The 15804-nt window shown below is 40.7% G+C and overlaps 1 protein-coding gene across 1 annotated transcript in view; it reads right to left on the minus strand.

The window, feature by feature from the left end:
• Positions 1 to 7917: 7917 nt before the first annotated feature.
• The window catches only part of LOC139446586 (uncharacterized), a 35205-nt gene continuing 27318 nt past the window's right edge, over positions 7918 to 15804 (minus strand). Inside the window, exons 8-13 of the mRNA XM_071227877.1 lie at positions 12307 to 12564; positions 10479 to 10626; positions 9967 to 10131; positions 9429 to 9542; positions 8302 to 8815; positions 7918 to 8007 (exon numbers count right to left, since the gene is read on the minus strand). Coding sequence (XP_071083978.1) covers positions 7918 to 8007; positions 8302 to 8815; positions 9429 to 9542; positions 9967 to 10131; positions 10479 to 10626; positions 12307 to 12564 — 1289 coding nt within the window. The remainder of the gene's footprint in view (positions 8008 to 8301; positions 8816 to 9428; positions 9543 to 9966; positions 10132 to 10478; positions 10627 to 12306; positions 12565 to 15804) is intronic.

Here is a 15804-nt window from a genome sequence, read left to right on the forward strand (position 1 = left end):
TAGCTCGGCCCCCAGCACGGATGTCAATATGCATACGCGCTGGTGGTGGGATCGGGGCAGTTGTTTGTTGCTTTTTAGATAACAATGAAATAACATATGAATGAAATAATTCTTTTTTATGATTCAATATGTACTTTGAAGACAATTTAACATGTTGTAAAAAGTTATTTTTTCTATAGACCCCCTTTAAATGCATCTGGGAGGCCAACAACACACTGTCATTGCAGGCTATCCCAGTGCATCAGGTAGCTCAGTGGTTGAAGTGTTGCCTTACACGCTGGCTGACCAGGTTCTAAACCCATGATGAGCACATGTTGTGACCACCACATCTAGGATCTGTTCGCGTGTGATCTAATGAATGTGGGATACTAAAGAGAAAATTCCAGGACTGTGTCATGTTACTTCGGGAGGTGGGGTAGCCTATTGTGAAAGTGTTAGCCCCTCAAGCGAAAGACCTGTGTTCGATTCCCCACATGGGTACAATGTGTGAAAGCCATGATTGGCGTCCCTCGCCGTGATAACGGATGGAATATTGTTTAAACTCGGTCCGACCTTACAAAGCCATTTATATGTCACAAATACTGACTATTTTATTTTATTTACTGATTCAGATAGATATGGAGACCTGTTTGTAAACAGGGATAGATTACATGATGTACATACCATATCATCTATATGTAACTTTAACATTGTATACGATCAGCCAGTTCAAGTTTGCAAATAAAATTCTAAAAGCTTTTCTTATTTACTGTCGAGTTATTGACGAGTCGCTCCACTTATCAATGTTGGAGGAAAGTTTAAGCATATCTGTAAACAGGACTGGTCAATAGGTTTCATGTCTGGACCAGACAAGTCAGTGGTAAACAGCATGAGGGATGCGATCACACACTAATAAGCAGGTGAAGCCTTACATGCATATGGTGATACAAGCACCAACATTGGCATGGTGACTCCCAAGGGTATCTTCTGTCTGATTAGGCACCCGAAAATCCAAGATGGCGGCCATTTTTCAAGATGGCTACCAAATGGACCTCCAGATAACGGTTTATTTTCATAAATAGGGATCTACACTAATAACCAGGTGAAGCGTTGCATAATCACGCGATCTTCAATATTCGTTATTTTCAAATTTCCTTTTGTTTAAGACTAGTTCAGTTTGTAGCTGCTAAATCGAAACATAAAAATGAAAAAAAATAACAGTTACTATATCAAAAAAGGAAACATGAAATTACTGTTTCATCAAGATTAAAATCTTCTCACAGTATAGCTGGTGAAATTAACTGTACATGTATATATATATAAAGGCTTCAAGTCCTATTTAGCACTAGGTATAATATAAATTGTCAGCTGATCACGAATGATATATGATGTGATGTAGCCTTTTATCTCACCGACATTCATTCACACTGACCAGGAATATGTGTCCAAAGTTTCACCGAGTTTGCAAATCTCGTAGCGGACGGACCGAGTTACATCCCTTTACCTAATGCAGTCGGATGAACATGAATTCATTACTCATTAATCAACAATACTCATGCGACATATATCTACACTATCTGCCTATTGATTTCTCAGGGTCTACACGAGCGGGCCACATGGAAAATCTTGTCCCGCTCCTTAACCAATGCGAAGCCTGTATTTTGATGTTAGGTAAGTTGACGCTGGTTAGCTTAACATGAGAAACATGAGTTACTGCTTGAGATAAACCAATCTGTAAACCAAAAATGAAAACGCTCCATCGTGCTAACGAAGTTATAATAGTTTTTGTGATATAGGTTAAAAGCATAAAGCGAGAAATACACTGAACGCTTATTTTGAACTGCGTATGTTTACATTTTATGTCAGTTTTATTCAATTCCAAATTGTAGCCATATTGAAGCATTAAGAACTGGAACAGAAATATACTCCTCAAACGTTGCATGTCAATGAGGACTACAATCAATGGATATTTATTTGTCCCCAGCCCATTTTAGTAGTCTCGAGCTAGCGGACTTGCTTAACTTTCGAAGGCGGTAAAGGGCTCTTATCAGGGTGAATTCTTTGTAGGAAAATAATAAAAATTACATTTTAAAAAAGAATTCAACCATGTCAGTGGTACGCCTTGTAGTCGTCTGATGACTGGCAAGAAGTAGCCATTAGTCGTCGTGGAAAAACAGATGAAGATGTGAATTTACACACGATCTGCATCACTTCTGGGGCCTGAAGTTAGCAGCGTGTTCCGTTATTCGTTATTCGTTTTTCGAATAATGAAAAACAAGCCAACACCAGGTTCGTTATTCATAAGTTGTATATTAAACAACTACAGTAATGTGGTCAAATACACTGAAACTCATTTAATATATGACAGCAGGTTCGTCCTACATCACCATCAAAAAGCTGTTTAGTTATTCAGTACTTTTGAATAACAAAAAACTAAACTATAGATATTTGTAAGTAGGGATAATTTACATAGTATACAAATCATATCAGCTATTTGCCGGTATATCTTAATAATTATAGACAAGCAGCCAATGCAAGTTTACAAATATAATAATCTTTAAGTTTTCTTTATGCACTATCAAGTTATTCACCAGACTTTTGTCTCACCACTTGTCAACTTTTGAAGAAAGGTTAGGCATGAAACAAGGCGCATGCAGCCATTACTAAACAAAGAATAACTGACAATTCATGCAGACAATGGTCGTTCATATATGCACCCAGTTTGTAAATAATTTTAAAACAATTCTATTTCCTTGAATACTATTCTCGAAACAATCGACATTAATACAAATGAGAACTCACGATCTTGTGAACATCGGAAACTAGCTCTGTAATCGTTCCAGGTGACTGAAGGGGCGTCCAACGCAACCCAAGACTCGAGTCAATCACTCACTTTATGAAAAATATATTGGTCAACTACGTGTGGCTTGGTCATTCAGTTTGAGGGGGAACCTATTTCAAACATATCTTAACAAACACTTTGGCGTAACTACACATATATATATATATATCAATCAATGTATGATATAATAGATTGTAATATCCACACCCATTTAGGTACGGGGAAACGTCCCCAATATCCCATGTTTGTTGTAAGAGCCAACTACAATGAAGACAGAATCGTTTCAATATGTGAGCAGACCGATTGTATCTCACTGTATCCCTGATAGCGAATTGGTTACATGTCGCCGTGACATTGCTGGCTGCAAAACAACATTGACTAACGTCGCTGTTTCACTGTATTTCCACAACAGAAACCTTACAGACAAAACAAGTGAAACGCTTTGAGTCACTGATCTAAAAGTCAGATACAAGTAATTACGGATGACACTGCTTTCTTCAGATGCCCATAACGATCATTAGATAAACCAGCCGGCTGTATAATGTGTGTTCTACCCGATCTACATCCAGCACCTGTGACACATGTAAGTGATACCACGTTGAAGATGAAGACAAAGGGAAGGTGACGATGCGTGACTATACTTCTCTGCCTGATGACTAGGGCAGACCTTTGATACATCTTTTAAGGCGGTCCAGTCACCACTAAATTCCGCCTGATGTTTAGGGCAGGTCTTTGATACATCTTTTAAGGCGGTCCAGTCACCACTAAATTCCGCCTGATGATTAGGGCAGGTCTTTGATACATCTTTTAAGGTGGTCCAGTCGCCACTAAATTCCTTAGACTTGACCATATATATCACTGTGCAGATACACTTCTGGGATTATATGTACGTATATGCTTAGTCTTTAATTAGCCTTTACAATGTTCAAAGTGGATACATATGGGCTTCTTGGTAACCAAAACTTACAAGTCATCACTGCAGCAGAGTTTATACTTAAGCAATGTTGTTCTATTTGCGTCACGTAAGCTAGACGTAACTGTTATGTATGTCATATTACCGTATGTGTAGCCTCTAAAGTTTCACCTGTGCATTACAGGCAGTTTGGCAATCGAGGTGGGATGAAACAGATGACATATGTGGCCTGTTTCAATCTGAATCAACAATGAAAATATCACCCTATAAAATCATTGTGGAAACGAATTCTTCATCAGTCATGACGTCGCAATAACGTGTTGTTGTTGTTTGTTGTTGTTTTTTTGGTTTTTTTGTTGGGGTTTTTTTTGGGGGGGGAGGGGGGCGGCACGGGTGACCCAGTCGTCTAAGGCGCAGCGATTCGCTGTGCAGAGTTGCGTCCCTTTGGTACGCCAGAAATCTATGATTGTGGGTTCGAATCCCGGTTCGCCCCGATTATGGTTCTAGGTTTGTCAGCGGCATACCCGTGCTCGTGGATCTCAACAAAGTGGTAAACGTCTGAGGCCTGCATCACTCACTCACTCAATCACTCAAAGCGGCGTTGAACCCAACTCACGTACTCACTAAGTCATAGGTCACGGTCATAGGATATATCCATAGATGATGACATTAACGTACATGTAGTGTTCGTACGTGCCTTTAAAGCTTTGCCTTTAAACTCCTACCTACTTTATAGAGACGTTATTGAAAACGTCTTAACTGAAGAAGAATACGTTTCCACAACGTTTTATTAATGTAATGTTCCCATTAATTATCAATATTATCTTTATGTCACTTCTGTCATCTGTTAATCCCACTGCAATTGCCAAAACAATAGTTCTCTCCAACATTGAGAACATGATTGGATGAGTCAGCTATCAATATGATATAATAAACTGCCGTGAAGCTAAAAAGGCTCCACATTTGTTCATAATGTTGATATTACATTTACGTGACAAGAAAACAGACTTTTTTGAAACAGGAAACAGACTGAATGACCAAGCCACAAATAGTTAGTGGAGCATCGTCAGTTTTGTAATAAAGTGTGTACTTGACTAGAGCCTTGCGTTGCTTTCGACACCATTTCAGTCATAGTACAGAAATCTCATATGGTCATCTAGAACGATTCTCTGATGTTCACAAGTTTGCGATTTGTCATATGTTGATTGTTTCGAGAATATTACCAAGGACAAAGTAATCATTTAAAACCATTTAAAATGCGCGTATGTAGTATCAGTTATGTTTTGTCGGGTATTCACTGCCTGTAGCATGTGTTTCATGCTTAAACTTTCCCTCACATTGATAAGTGGAGCGACTCGTCAATAACTTGACAGTGAATACGAAAAGCTTAAAGACGACTTGATTTGCAAACTTGAACTGGCTGATCGTATACAATGTTTTAGTTTCATCTGCATATAGCCGATATGGTATGTACATCATGTAATCTATCCCTATTTACAAACAAGTATCCATATCTATCTGAATCAGTAACTAGAATTTAAAATTGTCAGTATTTGTGACATATAAATGTCTATGTAAGGTCGGAGTTTAAACAATATTCCATCCGTTATCACGGCGAGGGACGCCAACCATGGCTTTCACACATTGTACCCATGTGGGAATCGAACGCACTTTCACAATAGGCTACCCCACCTCCCCAAGTAACATGACACAGTCCTGGAATTTACTCTTTCGTATCCCACATTCATTAGATCACACGCAAACAGATCCTAGATGTGGTGGTCACAACATGTGCTCATCATGGGTTTAGAACCTGGTCAGCCGGCGTGCAAGGCAACGCTTCAACCAGTGAGCTATCTGATGCACTCGAATAGCCTGCAATGACTGTGTTGTTGGCCTCCCAGATGCATTTAAAGGGGTTCTATAGAAAAAATAACTTTTTACAACATGTAATATAGTCTTCCAAAGTACATAAAGAATTATTTCCGTCATATGCTATTTCATTGTTATCTAAAAAGCAACAATCAACTGCCCGATCCCACAACCAGCGCGTATGCATATTGACATCCCAGCTGGAGGCCGAGCTATAGCTGTGACGTCATAGTGGAGAGCCGTCCGACATTTTGTTTCGTTTACCGTGCATTAACCAACATGACAATGAAGTGACTTTCCGTATGATGTGGGCGTAGGAGTGTTTTAGTCTAAGAAAAGTATGAAGTGTCATTTCTTGAAAGTTCCAAGCGAAAAGTCCGATTTAGCGAGGAGGAAAGTTTGGAATAAGCGATGTTTTCCTTGTTTTTGTTTGTTTGTTGTTTACCGCCGCACTCAGCAATATTCCAGCTATATGACGGCGGTCTGTAAATAATCGAGTCCGGACCAGACAATCCAGTGACTGATATCATGAGCATCGATCCAAGAATTTGGAATTGATGACATGCATCCACCAAGTCAGCGAGCCTGACCACCTGATCCCGTTAGTCGCCTTTTACGACAAGCATAGTCGCCTTTGAGGCAAGTATGGTTTGCTGAAGACCTATTTCCCCCCCGGATCTTCATGGGTAGATAAAGCGATGTCAGCGAGAAAGAAAATGGAAACCGACTGGATATGCCGTTTTGTGATTCTTGCATTTTGAGGCATCTGTCTGTGAGAGAGATTCACACAAGGTGAACCAGCTTGGTTACAAAAATAAATTTTAGTATTTATTGTCACATGTGATCCATGACTGACTACCCTCATGCAACAATTACAAAGGCCCATGCACAGTGACCAGATTACAAGGTTAGTTATTTGGCACAATTTTGATGTACATAAATTTATATATTCAGTTCATGATCTTGCGTTCTTATCTGATTGTGGGAAAGGTCTCATTTATTTATTTACAAAACACGAAGGATGAACATATCTACATTTTTAAGGGTACCAACCCCCTCCTTCCCTGAATCCCGAACAACATCTAATTTTTCACTCTGAGTGTCATTTGTTCACCCCAGAAACCAGAATACTACACAACACAAATCTCAAAAACATTGTAAGGGTGCGATTTCAAGTGAAATTACTAAAAAATGTCTGGATCAACCACCACCACCGATTATTTTTATTTTCTGTTCAATTCTGGGATAAGTTATTGTTTGACAAAACAACTGTTTTAGGTTGGATAAGTATGAATTTGGTGTACATTTTTTAGAGAAATTATAATGTGACAAACATTTTCAGTGCGATATTGTCAGTTCAGTTGATTTATTTGTTGTTGAATAAATCTATTTCATGTTTCGTTTGTGTCTCTCTCTAATATATGTCAGTCCATGTTAAAAGGATGGATGTTCTTTTGACAAGACGAGTAGAGTCACTATGCATGCAGTAAGCTAAATGCCAGCATCTCTTATCCTTCTATTGACCACTGAAGTACATATTATCATAACTGTTTACACGGCAGTATTAAATGTACCAACCACCGCTTGACAATACACTTTTAATACATAACATTCATTTGTAATGAAAACAGATTATGCTTAAATAGCCCTATGATAATTGTTTGGCATGAAGACAAGACAATTAATAATGTTTTGACAATGCTAAGCTTCAATCTACATCTTGCATATTTTACACAAGAATAATGCCTCACGAATTATGTTTTATTGATAAACATCCATTTTATTAAGAAATGTCAGGATAGCGTTTGGCACCAGATTGTGTTCCCCAGTCTTTCGGTGTTGACATCAGACTGATGTCTTCATTCAGTAGATCTTCCTCGCTGTCCTCGCTGCTGTTAAGACAACTGCTGGTTCAAATCGATATGGGCGAATATGTATAACGTCATTTAGCGTTTTCATCGACGGCATTGTCAGGTGTTGCCATAAAACGAGATCGTCTGAACATCAATTCTCCACTATGACGTCACGTCACGTGATAACTGTGCTTATTAACTCTCGATAGTTTCCGGAATACGAATAGGTTCTAAAGTTTTGTGTCAGAAATATTGCCTGGATGACACTTGTTTTAATATGCACAATAATTTTTTTAATCCCACATTTATAGTTTACTGTAAATCTCCTATATGTATATTATATCATATCAGAATGACATCAAACTCTTGTTAACTCTTGTACCAGGTACACACGCAAAGAGTCGTGTATCGAGTACATTCATTACCTTACTGCTTGATCAATACATAATCTAGGACGACTAAAACTCGATCTTTTCATAAGGGTCTTCCTGTGAGATGTTTTCAACATCGTTGTCATCGATGACAGTGTACTCATCCTCTTCCTCATCCTGTAGATGGCACGGGTCAATGGTCATATCGCTTGCACCCTGTAGACTGCAAGGGTCACGGGTCATATCTTCAATAATTTGATGGATATATGATGCAACAAGGTGGACACTATCGAGTGTTGCCGCGTCCCCATGACACGCGTTGTCATCTGGAGAAAGGCTTGCTCCCTCTTGGCTACACGGGTCAAGAGTCATATCTCCAGTTACTGGTTGGATGTGTGATGTGACATGACAGCGAGTATCGAGTGTTGCTACGTCACCAAGACGAGCGTTGTCATCTGGAGAAACGCTTGCTCCCTCTTGGCTACATGGGTCAAGGGTCATATCTCCTGTTACTGGTTCGATGTATGATGTGACATGACGGCGAGTATCGAGTGTTGCTACGTCACCAAGACGAGCGTTGTCATCTGGAGAAACGCTTGCTCCCTCTTGGCTACACGGGTCAATGGTCATATCTCCAGTTACTGGTTCGATGTATGATGTGACACGACGGCGAGTATCGAGTGTTGCTACGTCACCAAGACGAGCGTTGTCATCTGGAGAAACCCTTGCTCCCTCTTGGATCCACGGGTCAAGAGTCATATCTCCAGTTGCCCGGTGGATGTTGGATGTGTCATCACTGTGTGTGTCCAGTGTCCCTTCATCTACGTCATGGAAGAGGAGACGTGTGTAACCATCTGGAGATACACTTGCATCCTGAAGATCCCCTGTAATGGTACCGGCTGTGTCTGGGTTCCTGCTACATGGCACATCCATCTCAAATGAGTTGATTTGATCGTTGTCGTCGTCTGTGCATTGCGACTTGTCCCTTGAAAATCGAATAAATGACAGTTGTTGACTTCAATGCTTAATAAAAAAGAATTATATTCGAATGTTATTACTTCTCAGTGGATTGTAATAAATCATTTAGATATCAAAGTTTTATTGTCCGCTGAACCAGACTAAACAATTCAGTACATGTGTCTATAACATTGGTGTACGGAATCATTATTGATAACGCCACTGCGCGCTCCCTGCATAGACATATATCAGTACAATGTAAATACGTTTTTCTCACCCTGCCCCTCGTGTTGGGTGTTGTGACCTGGAAATTTGGTTAGCGACAATATACTGTTTCAATCACTGCTTCCTCTGAATGGAGTTAACAATCTCCTGGGGACATCTAGCATCTTTAGATGACAATCATTTATGTGTGTAAAACCGAAGATTAAACTATATTTTTCCCAGTAATTTCTGGAACAAATTAGTTTCTTCAAAACAATGCTAGTTCAAATGGACGGTGCATAATATATGTCTTGAGGGATCAGTTCGATTGTATTAAGAGGTCTGATTAGAAAGGTCTTCAAAATGCCTGTCGTCATTGACACCTCTCTTTGTACAACGCAATATGTTAATCAATTGGTATGTCATGTACCACTTACGATTTTCTTTTCCAGATGCCGAAAGCAGCCAGAAGGAGTACAGTCATTAGGACAAGTCCTAAAGGAAGTAGAACTACCAGCACATACTGGTCGGTGACCAAACTGTCATGTGGTCTCTGAAATACGCACGTATTGACCTGCAGTAATCTGAACTGATCTAATCAAAGAAAGTGTTACGACATAAACTTGCATATATAATTAGAATAGTGAACGCGAGAACAAAATTGAGTTATGATTTCAATTGTTATTTTAAGAGGCGGCTAAATGGATCTGGTTTTCAGGATCTGTGACAAGACTGATTGATGGTCATTGTATTTCAAGTGTGATGATTGTTGCCCATGTCGTAAATCACTGGATTGTCTTGTCCAGCCTCGACCAGTTCAGACCTATGGCTGGAATACTTCTTAGTGTGGCGTCACACAACAAAGAAACAAACGAAAATACGTCCTTACAAAAGGCAATACATTTTGTAATATTTTGTTATATATACGTTAACAAGGCATCGACAACAACCTCTGTTGGCATCATGTGGTTTAACTTCACCGTCGACTTCTCTTCTTGTCGGGGAGGGTACAACGGAAGAGGCAGATATTCATTGAGGACTGCATCACGGTTGGATTCGAAGATCGTATTTACTGAAGCACTGTCCAGAAAGGCGCCGTTCTCCAAAGCTGAATAGAGTTGTACGTACGTTGTATTATAACTGAAATTAATGTTTAAAAAAATTTGTCGAGATCGTGACATTCATTCAATTTCTAAAGTCAAAGTGGGCCCCTATTTGTCGTTCTGGTATAGCAGCATCCTGTTTGTCACTCGGAGGCACGGGAAGCCCATATGTCTAAGGCACCGCAGTTCTCATTGAAGGGTTGCTTCTGTGGGGTACGCCAGGACCTATGATCATTTGTCAGCACCATAACCTGCATCACTTGTGCTTTCCTTCCACATTGCGCTGACAAGCCATGATATAACCGGAATACTGTTCAAAGTCGCGTTATATCCAACTCACTCACGCAATCATTCACATACACCCATTCACTGCTTATCACTCACTTGCATTCTGTCTGTGTATTTGTTGTAAACTTGACATCCACTTTTCCTGTAATTTCCCCAAGTTCTGCAATGAGTCTGTTCAAGCCATCACTCAGGTCACCTCTGTTTGTGTGATCAATCTCTCCCAGGAGCGTGATGTTGACAGTGTCTGAATACAAAAAACATGAGGTTTTAGGAATAATTATAATGACATCCAAAGCCTGTATGAAATAATTATTAAAAATGAAGTCTTTGGCCATTTTTTCCATTCAAATGTGTTACTTTATTATTAGATAATTCATGATGACGAAATAGTCATTATAAGAAAAACATGTGTTTTAGCAAAAATAGCATAATTAATCGCCAAAATTAGTTTTGATAGAACAAGAAATGCCTTTACTTTGGTCTCAATGGGTGGATCAGATGCTCATCAACAACCGTGATATCAAACAATGTACACAGTCATCTGACTCAATACGTTGGCTGGATACACTGTCCAGAAGGAAAATCAAAAACCATGTAACCTGTGTGTTGTCTGACGGCATCGATAGTTACTTTGATTGAAGCTCTCTTAAAATATTGACCTAAGTAGTGACCTTGATAAAGAGAGACCTCCCTTGGATGGAAATGGTCAATCTCCACCCCAGGGCGTGACGCATTCCCTGCCATCCAAGTGTTGAGAGCTTCGCTGTGGGGAGCTTATCTACTTCCTTGTTTACAATTGTTGTTGTACCACATCATTCAAGTCTCTTCGAATCTCGCGAATTCTCTTGAAGGCAGTTGTACCTGTATACGTGCGAGACGAGGGCGTCCACCTACTTGCCTATCGGAAAACACAGACTATTCTGCCTGTTTGTTGGATTCAAGAATGCAGCACGGGACTCATTCAAGACATTCATTTAAGGATTGACTGTGTATTTTTTTTGGTTCATTGAGGTATGAATCGAAAAACCGATGTACAAACTGTATGAATCCGCGTAGCGGATTCTTACAAAAGTTTGCACATCGGTTTTTCGATTCATACCTCAATGAACCGAAAAAAATACACAGTCAATGCTTATAATTAAATTCGACAACGTAAAACATGTTTTATCTACAATAGTTTAACCCCAAACAGTTGCATAGATCAAAACAGACAAAAATGACGGCATTGATGAACATTCCAGGTGTAGGAATACATACAGTGGCGTGACATGAATCAGGTGATCGTTTAATTTATGCACATAACTTGACACGCCTACATAGTCAGTAGCCAATCAACGGAGAGTGGGATTAAAACAATGTTCATTTGACCTGTCAATTAAGGCAAGAGGCGAAAAGACTTGCAACAGTCAGACTGTAACGAACCAGAAGAAATATGTCAGAGAGAAGGCGGCTGTTTCAAATAACATGGTCATTTACTGCGTGATTCAAACATTACTTCTCTGATTACGGTAAAACAGTTGGAGAAATGCTAGTTAGAAATGAAACGCGAAGACAAGAAAGTTGAACCGAGGCGAGCGGGAAAAAAAACTGGCGAGCGAGCCTGCACGTTTGCTGTTTCATTCATTCTCGGCCTTCGGTTTCAAAGGGTAGTTTGGACAATGAATATGCATGAAAGTCGCTAAATGTCCTGTGCATGACGATACACGTGAGCAGAAAGGGAATTCCCTCGACTGTAATATTGGGATTCCTCGACATTCCGCAGTAGTAAAAGTAGTGCGCAGCGGTGGGCGTGGCTTAATTTTTTACATTCATTGGGAAATGAATGCAATAACACGTGACCAATTCAGCTAATCAGAATGCAGGAATTTCCATGAACACAACGAAAATTTAATTATATTAACATATAAGACAACATTTCACCTACCCACATTTTGGCTGCATCTTTTCCCCACCCATGCAAAATCACAATCACACTTGAACCCAGTTGCCGTCCATCGGTCCGGTGTACAATTCCCTCTGTTACAGGGGGCGCTGTCACAGAAATTAATCATCTCTTCGCATTTCTCTCCACTCAACTCCACTGAGCATGCGCAGTTGAAGTCCGTTTCGTTTCCGTCACATGTTCCTCCATTCTGACATGGCTTCAGTGCACACTGGTTTGTGATGATTTCACATCGTCTTCCTGAATATTATATAATTCATGCGACCAAATAGGTGAGGTGTGGTGAAATGGGGCTTAACGTCGCTTTGTAAATTATTGCACTTATAGAGTGACATGCATGCAGGTGTGTGTGCGTGCGTGTGTACCAAATCAGACAAAGTATACTGATTTCGAGCCGACCAGTCCTTGTTTTAGTACCTTTATGCCAAGCGGTAAGAACAAGTCTGGTATGACGCGGATCGAAACTGCCTCCCCCATCCTTCCACAATCAGGGCGGACGCTCTACCACTAAACCACACAGGCCGTCTGAACGACCTAATAAATAGAGACTGCTTGCCATCGATACTACCCACCGAGTAGTGTTGCATTTAAAGGTTTTTAGCCCTTCTTCCTCTGTAGAGTAACAGTCAGTGTTTCAAGCAGTTATACCTTGTATTGCTACACTAAATATATTTGACATATTGCTTGCACATATGGATCTGTGTGCATCAGCTCGCGTTTGCGTGTGCTTTGTTTGTGTGTGGACTCATATTTTAGAAAATGGGGGAGCACTTATTAGGTGAAGTATAAACGGAAATAATTCGGGAAGCAATTTACGTGTTAGCAAATTAGTCCATTTATTGTTACTTTTGTATTATGTGTTTAATGCTTCCACTCGATTACTCGACTGGAATTCTTAAAAACGTATGTTTATAGGGGAGATTGTGTGGGTGAGGGGGTTGGGGAGTATGCATATAGAGAGTTTAAGGCCGTTGTAGAAACTATGTATTTCTGCAATACCATTGAGGGGGACAAGAGTTTTTCACATAATGTAAGCATACGGTCGCAAAATGACATGCTATGTGGCCTGATCCTCTTGGGAATCCAAATGTAGAATAAAGGTAGTAGTATAGAACGGGTCCGCAGCAACCCCCTTTTGGTTGAGGGAGGTTGAGGGAAAATAGGGAAGGTGATTGGCTGATCCAAGTCACGTGATCGGATAGGATGACACATGCATCAACAGCACGTCACAGGTGAGGGGGAATGAAAGGTGTGTGTTTATAAGGCAGAAAAGAATTCATAAGAAAACAAAAGTAAAAGGTTATGAATAGAGCTAAGTGTATAGCGTGCTGCCTTGAATAGACAGACCGTACCCGTCAGCCCAGTTTGAATTGAGCGCGCTTGACAACTCACGTGGCCTCGTCGTTTAACCCGCGCTCGCTAGAGCGTGCGACCTGGTTTGATGAATGCAGGGTGTGTGTTGAAAGTACAAGTACCACAATAGAGACGGGTTATGTCAACACGATATACGCCGGGTAATGTAGGAAAAAAAATGTACGTCTAGCTGGATCAAATTCATCTTGTACGGTCTACACGTTGTACACCACGAACGTTAGACAACCTGTATAGAAAAAAAATATAGACAAAATAGATAAGACTTCACAATCAGCAAGCTAGCGGTGTCGTTTAATTACATTTAGCGCGCAAGAACGAGGTCGTCACGTCACCCTGCATTGACTATAACGCTGAAGGCAGCCGGATTTCGAATCACCCCGCGCTGCGTACTATTGTGAACCATTTGTATAGAGGGCGTTCACTTATTCAGCCCTGTCCCGACTTGCATAGTTGATGTTTCAACGCTAGCGTTTCCATTTAACGCGATGACAAATAAGCCCTACGGTTTCAGTTTTAACCGTGTAACATGATGTGCACAGTTTTTACTTCAGAACGTGCTATTTTGAAAAAAGATAGACAACTTATAAGTGCCAAGACAATCCAGTGATCAACAGCATGAGCAGCGATCTGTGCAACTAGGAACCGATGGCACGTGTCATCCGAGTCAGCGAGACTGACCAATGGATCCCCGTCGTCAGTCGCCGATAAGCATGGGTTACTGAAGGTCGATTCTATAACCCGGGACCTTCACGGGTGTAGTATGACGAAGACTATATACTAATATGCAAAAAAACTGAGAAAAACCAAACCAATTCATTCGTATCATTTATTGATTCGAGTCAATTGGTTCCATACAAAGCTGTGATATACGAATGGACAATAGTATTCACTCTGGAGCATTATTTAGTCACTCATATACACATGCTGCTGCTGCTGAAGGCCCTATTGTTTAAACAGCCAGTCCATGTTTTGAAACACATTTCGCACTGTTGAATGTTTTAAGGTTGAATGGTTGTCTATAGTCTATGCTTTATCCATTGCTTGTAACGATTTCCGTCCAGGGGGTCCCAGTTTCACAATTCCTCTCACGTAGAGGGAAATTCGGCGTTTCTTATCGTTCAAACGCCTCAGTTTACGAGGTGTTTTCAAAATATGAATCAAACTAGACGCGTGGCGTTGACTCGGCATTCTCTTCAGACTGTTAGACTGATACAGTAGTGATGGGTATTTATGCCTAATCGTTCTGCTCACGATCGTCATCCTCCTCCTCGTCATCACCGTCGTTATCCTCTGCAACGCTATCAGATTCAGTCTCACTTTCTATTTCCGGCATATCCATCAAAGGCAGGATCTCTTTCATCTTGGGTTTTAGGAGGAGTTTGATTTTTTTTTTGAGAACGGATTGTTCCGTGGAAGGATTCATGTCTCCCAGGTTGTATAGCATGTTTTGAAACAGAGGTGCCTCTTTAAAGTACGTGGTATATTCCATAGCATAGTTGAGAGTACTACGCACTAGATCCTCCCACCTCAGTTTCATTCTTCTCTCAATCCATTCTTGCGTTCGTCCCTGTCGCTTGTACTGTTTTTTCTGCAGTTTCATCTTGTCATGAAACGTATCGTACACCTGCTTCCAGATGCGTTGTAAGCCTACATTTTGCCACTCCTCGGCATCCATATTAGTGAATGTTGACTTCCCGCGTGGAGGTTTGATGGCAAGACCACTGCCTTTCTGGGAAGAGGCTAGGTCGTCAAAGTCACTGTCATCGTCATCACTCTCGAGTCTGGCACGCTTTCTCTTAGGTTGAAGGCTATTGGCCGGACACCAGTGTTTGATATGTCGCTGCAGATCGTGCATGTTATCTATCAGCACCCCGCAATCTGCACAAGCCGTGGCCATAGTCAATGATGTCTCACTACTCGTGTCTGAATCGGTTTCAATTGGAGTGAGCTGATGTTGGGGCAATCTCTCTTCTTGTGTCAGAGGACTATCCAGAGATTCTGTTGTAGTCAACTTCTCCCTACGCAGATCAGGTTCAGACTGTGCTGTTGTTCTCCTGTTTTCCTCATTTATGAGGTTAACATGCAGTCGATCCTTATCTTTGGTGG

Source organism: Haliotis cracherodii, unplaced genomic scaffold (genome assembly GCF_022045235.1).
Source record: "Haliotis cracherodii isolate W230 unplaced genomic scaffold, xgHalCrac1.p SCAF_6, whole genome shotgun sequence".
In the NCBI taxonomy this organism is placed as follows: Eukaryota; Metazoa; Mollusca; class Gastropoda; order Lepetellida; family Haliotidae; genus Haliotis; species Haliotis cracherodii.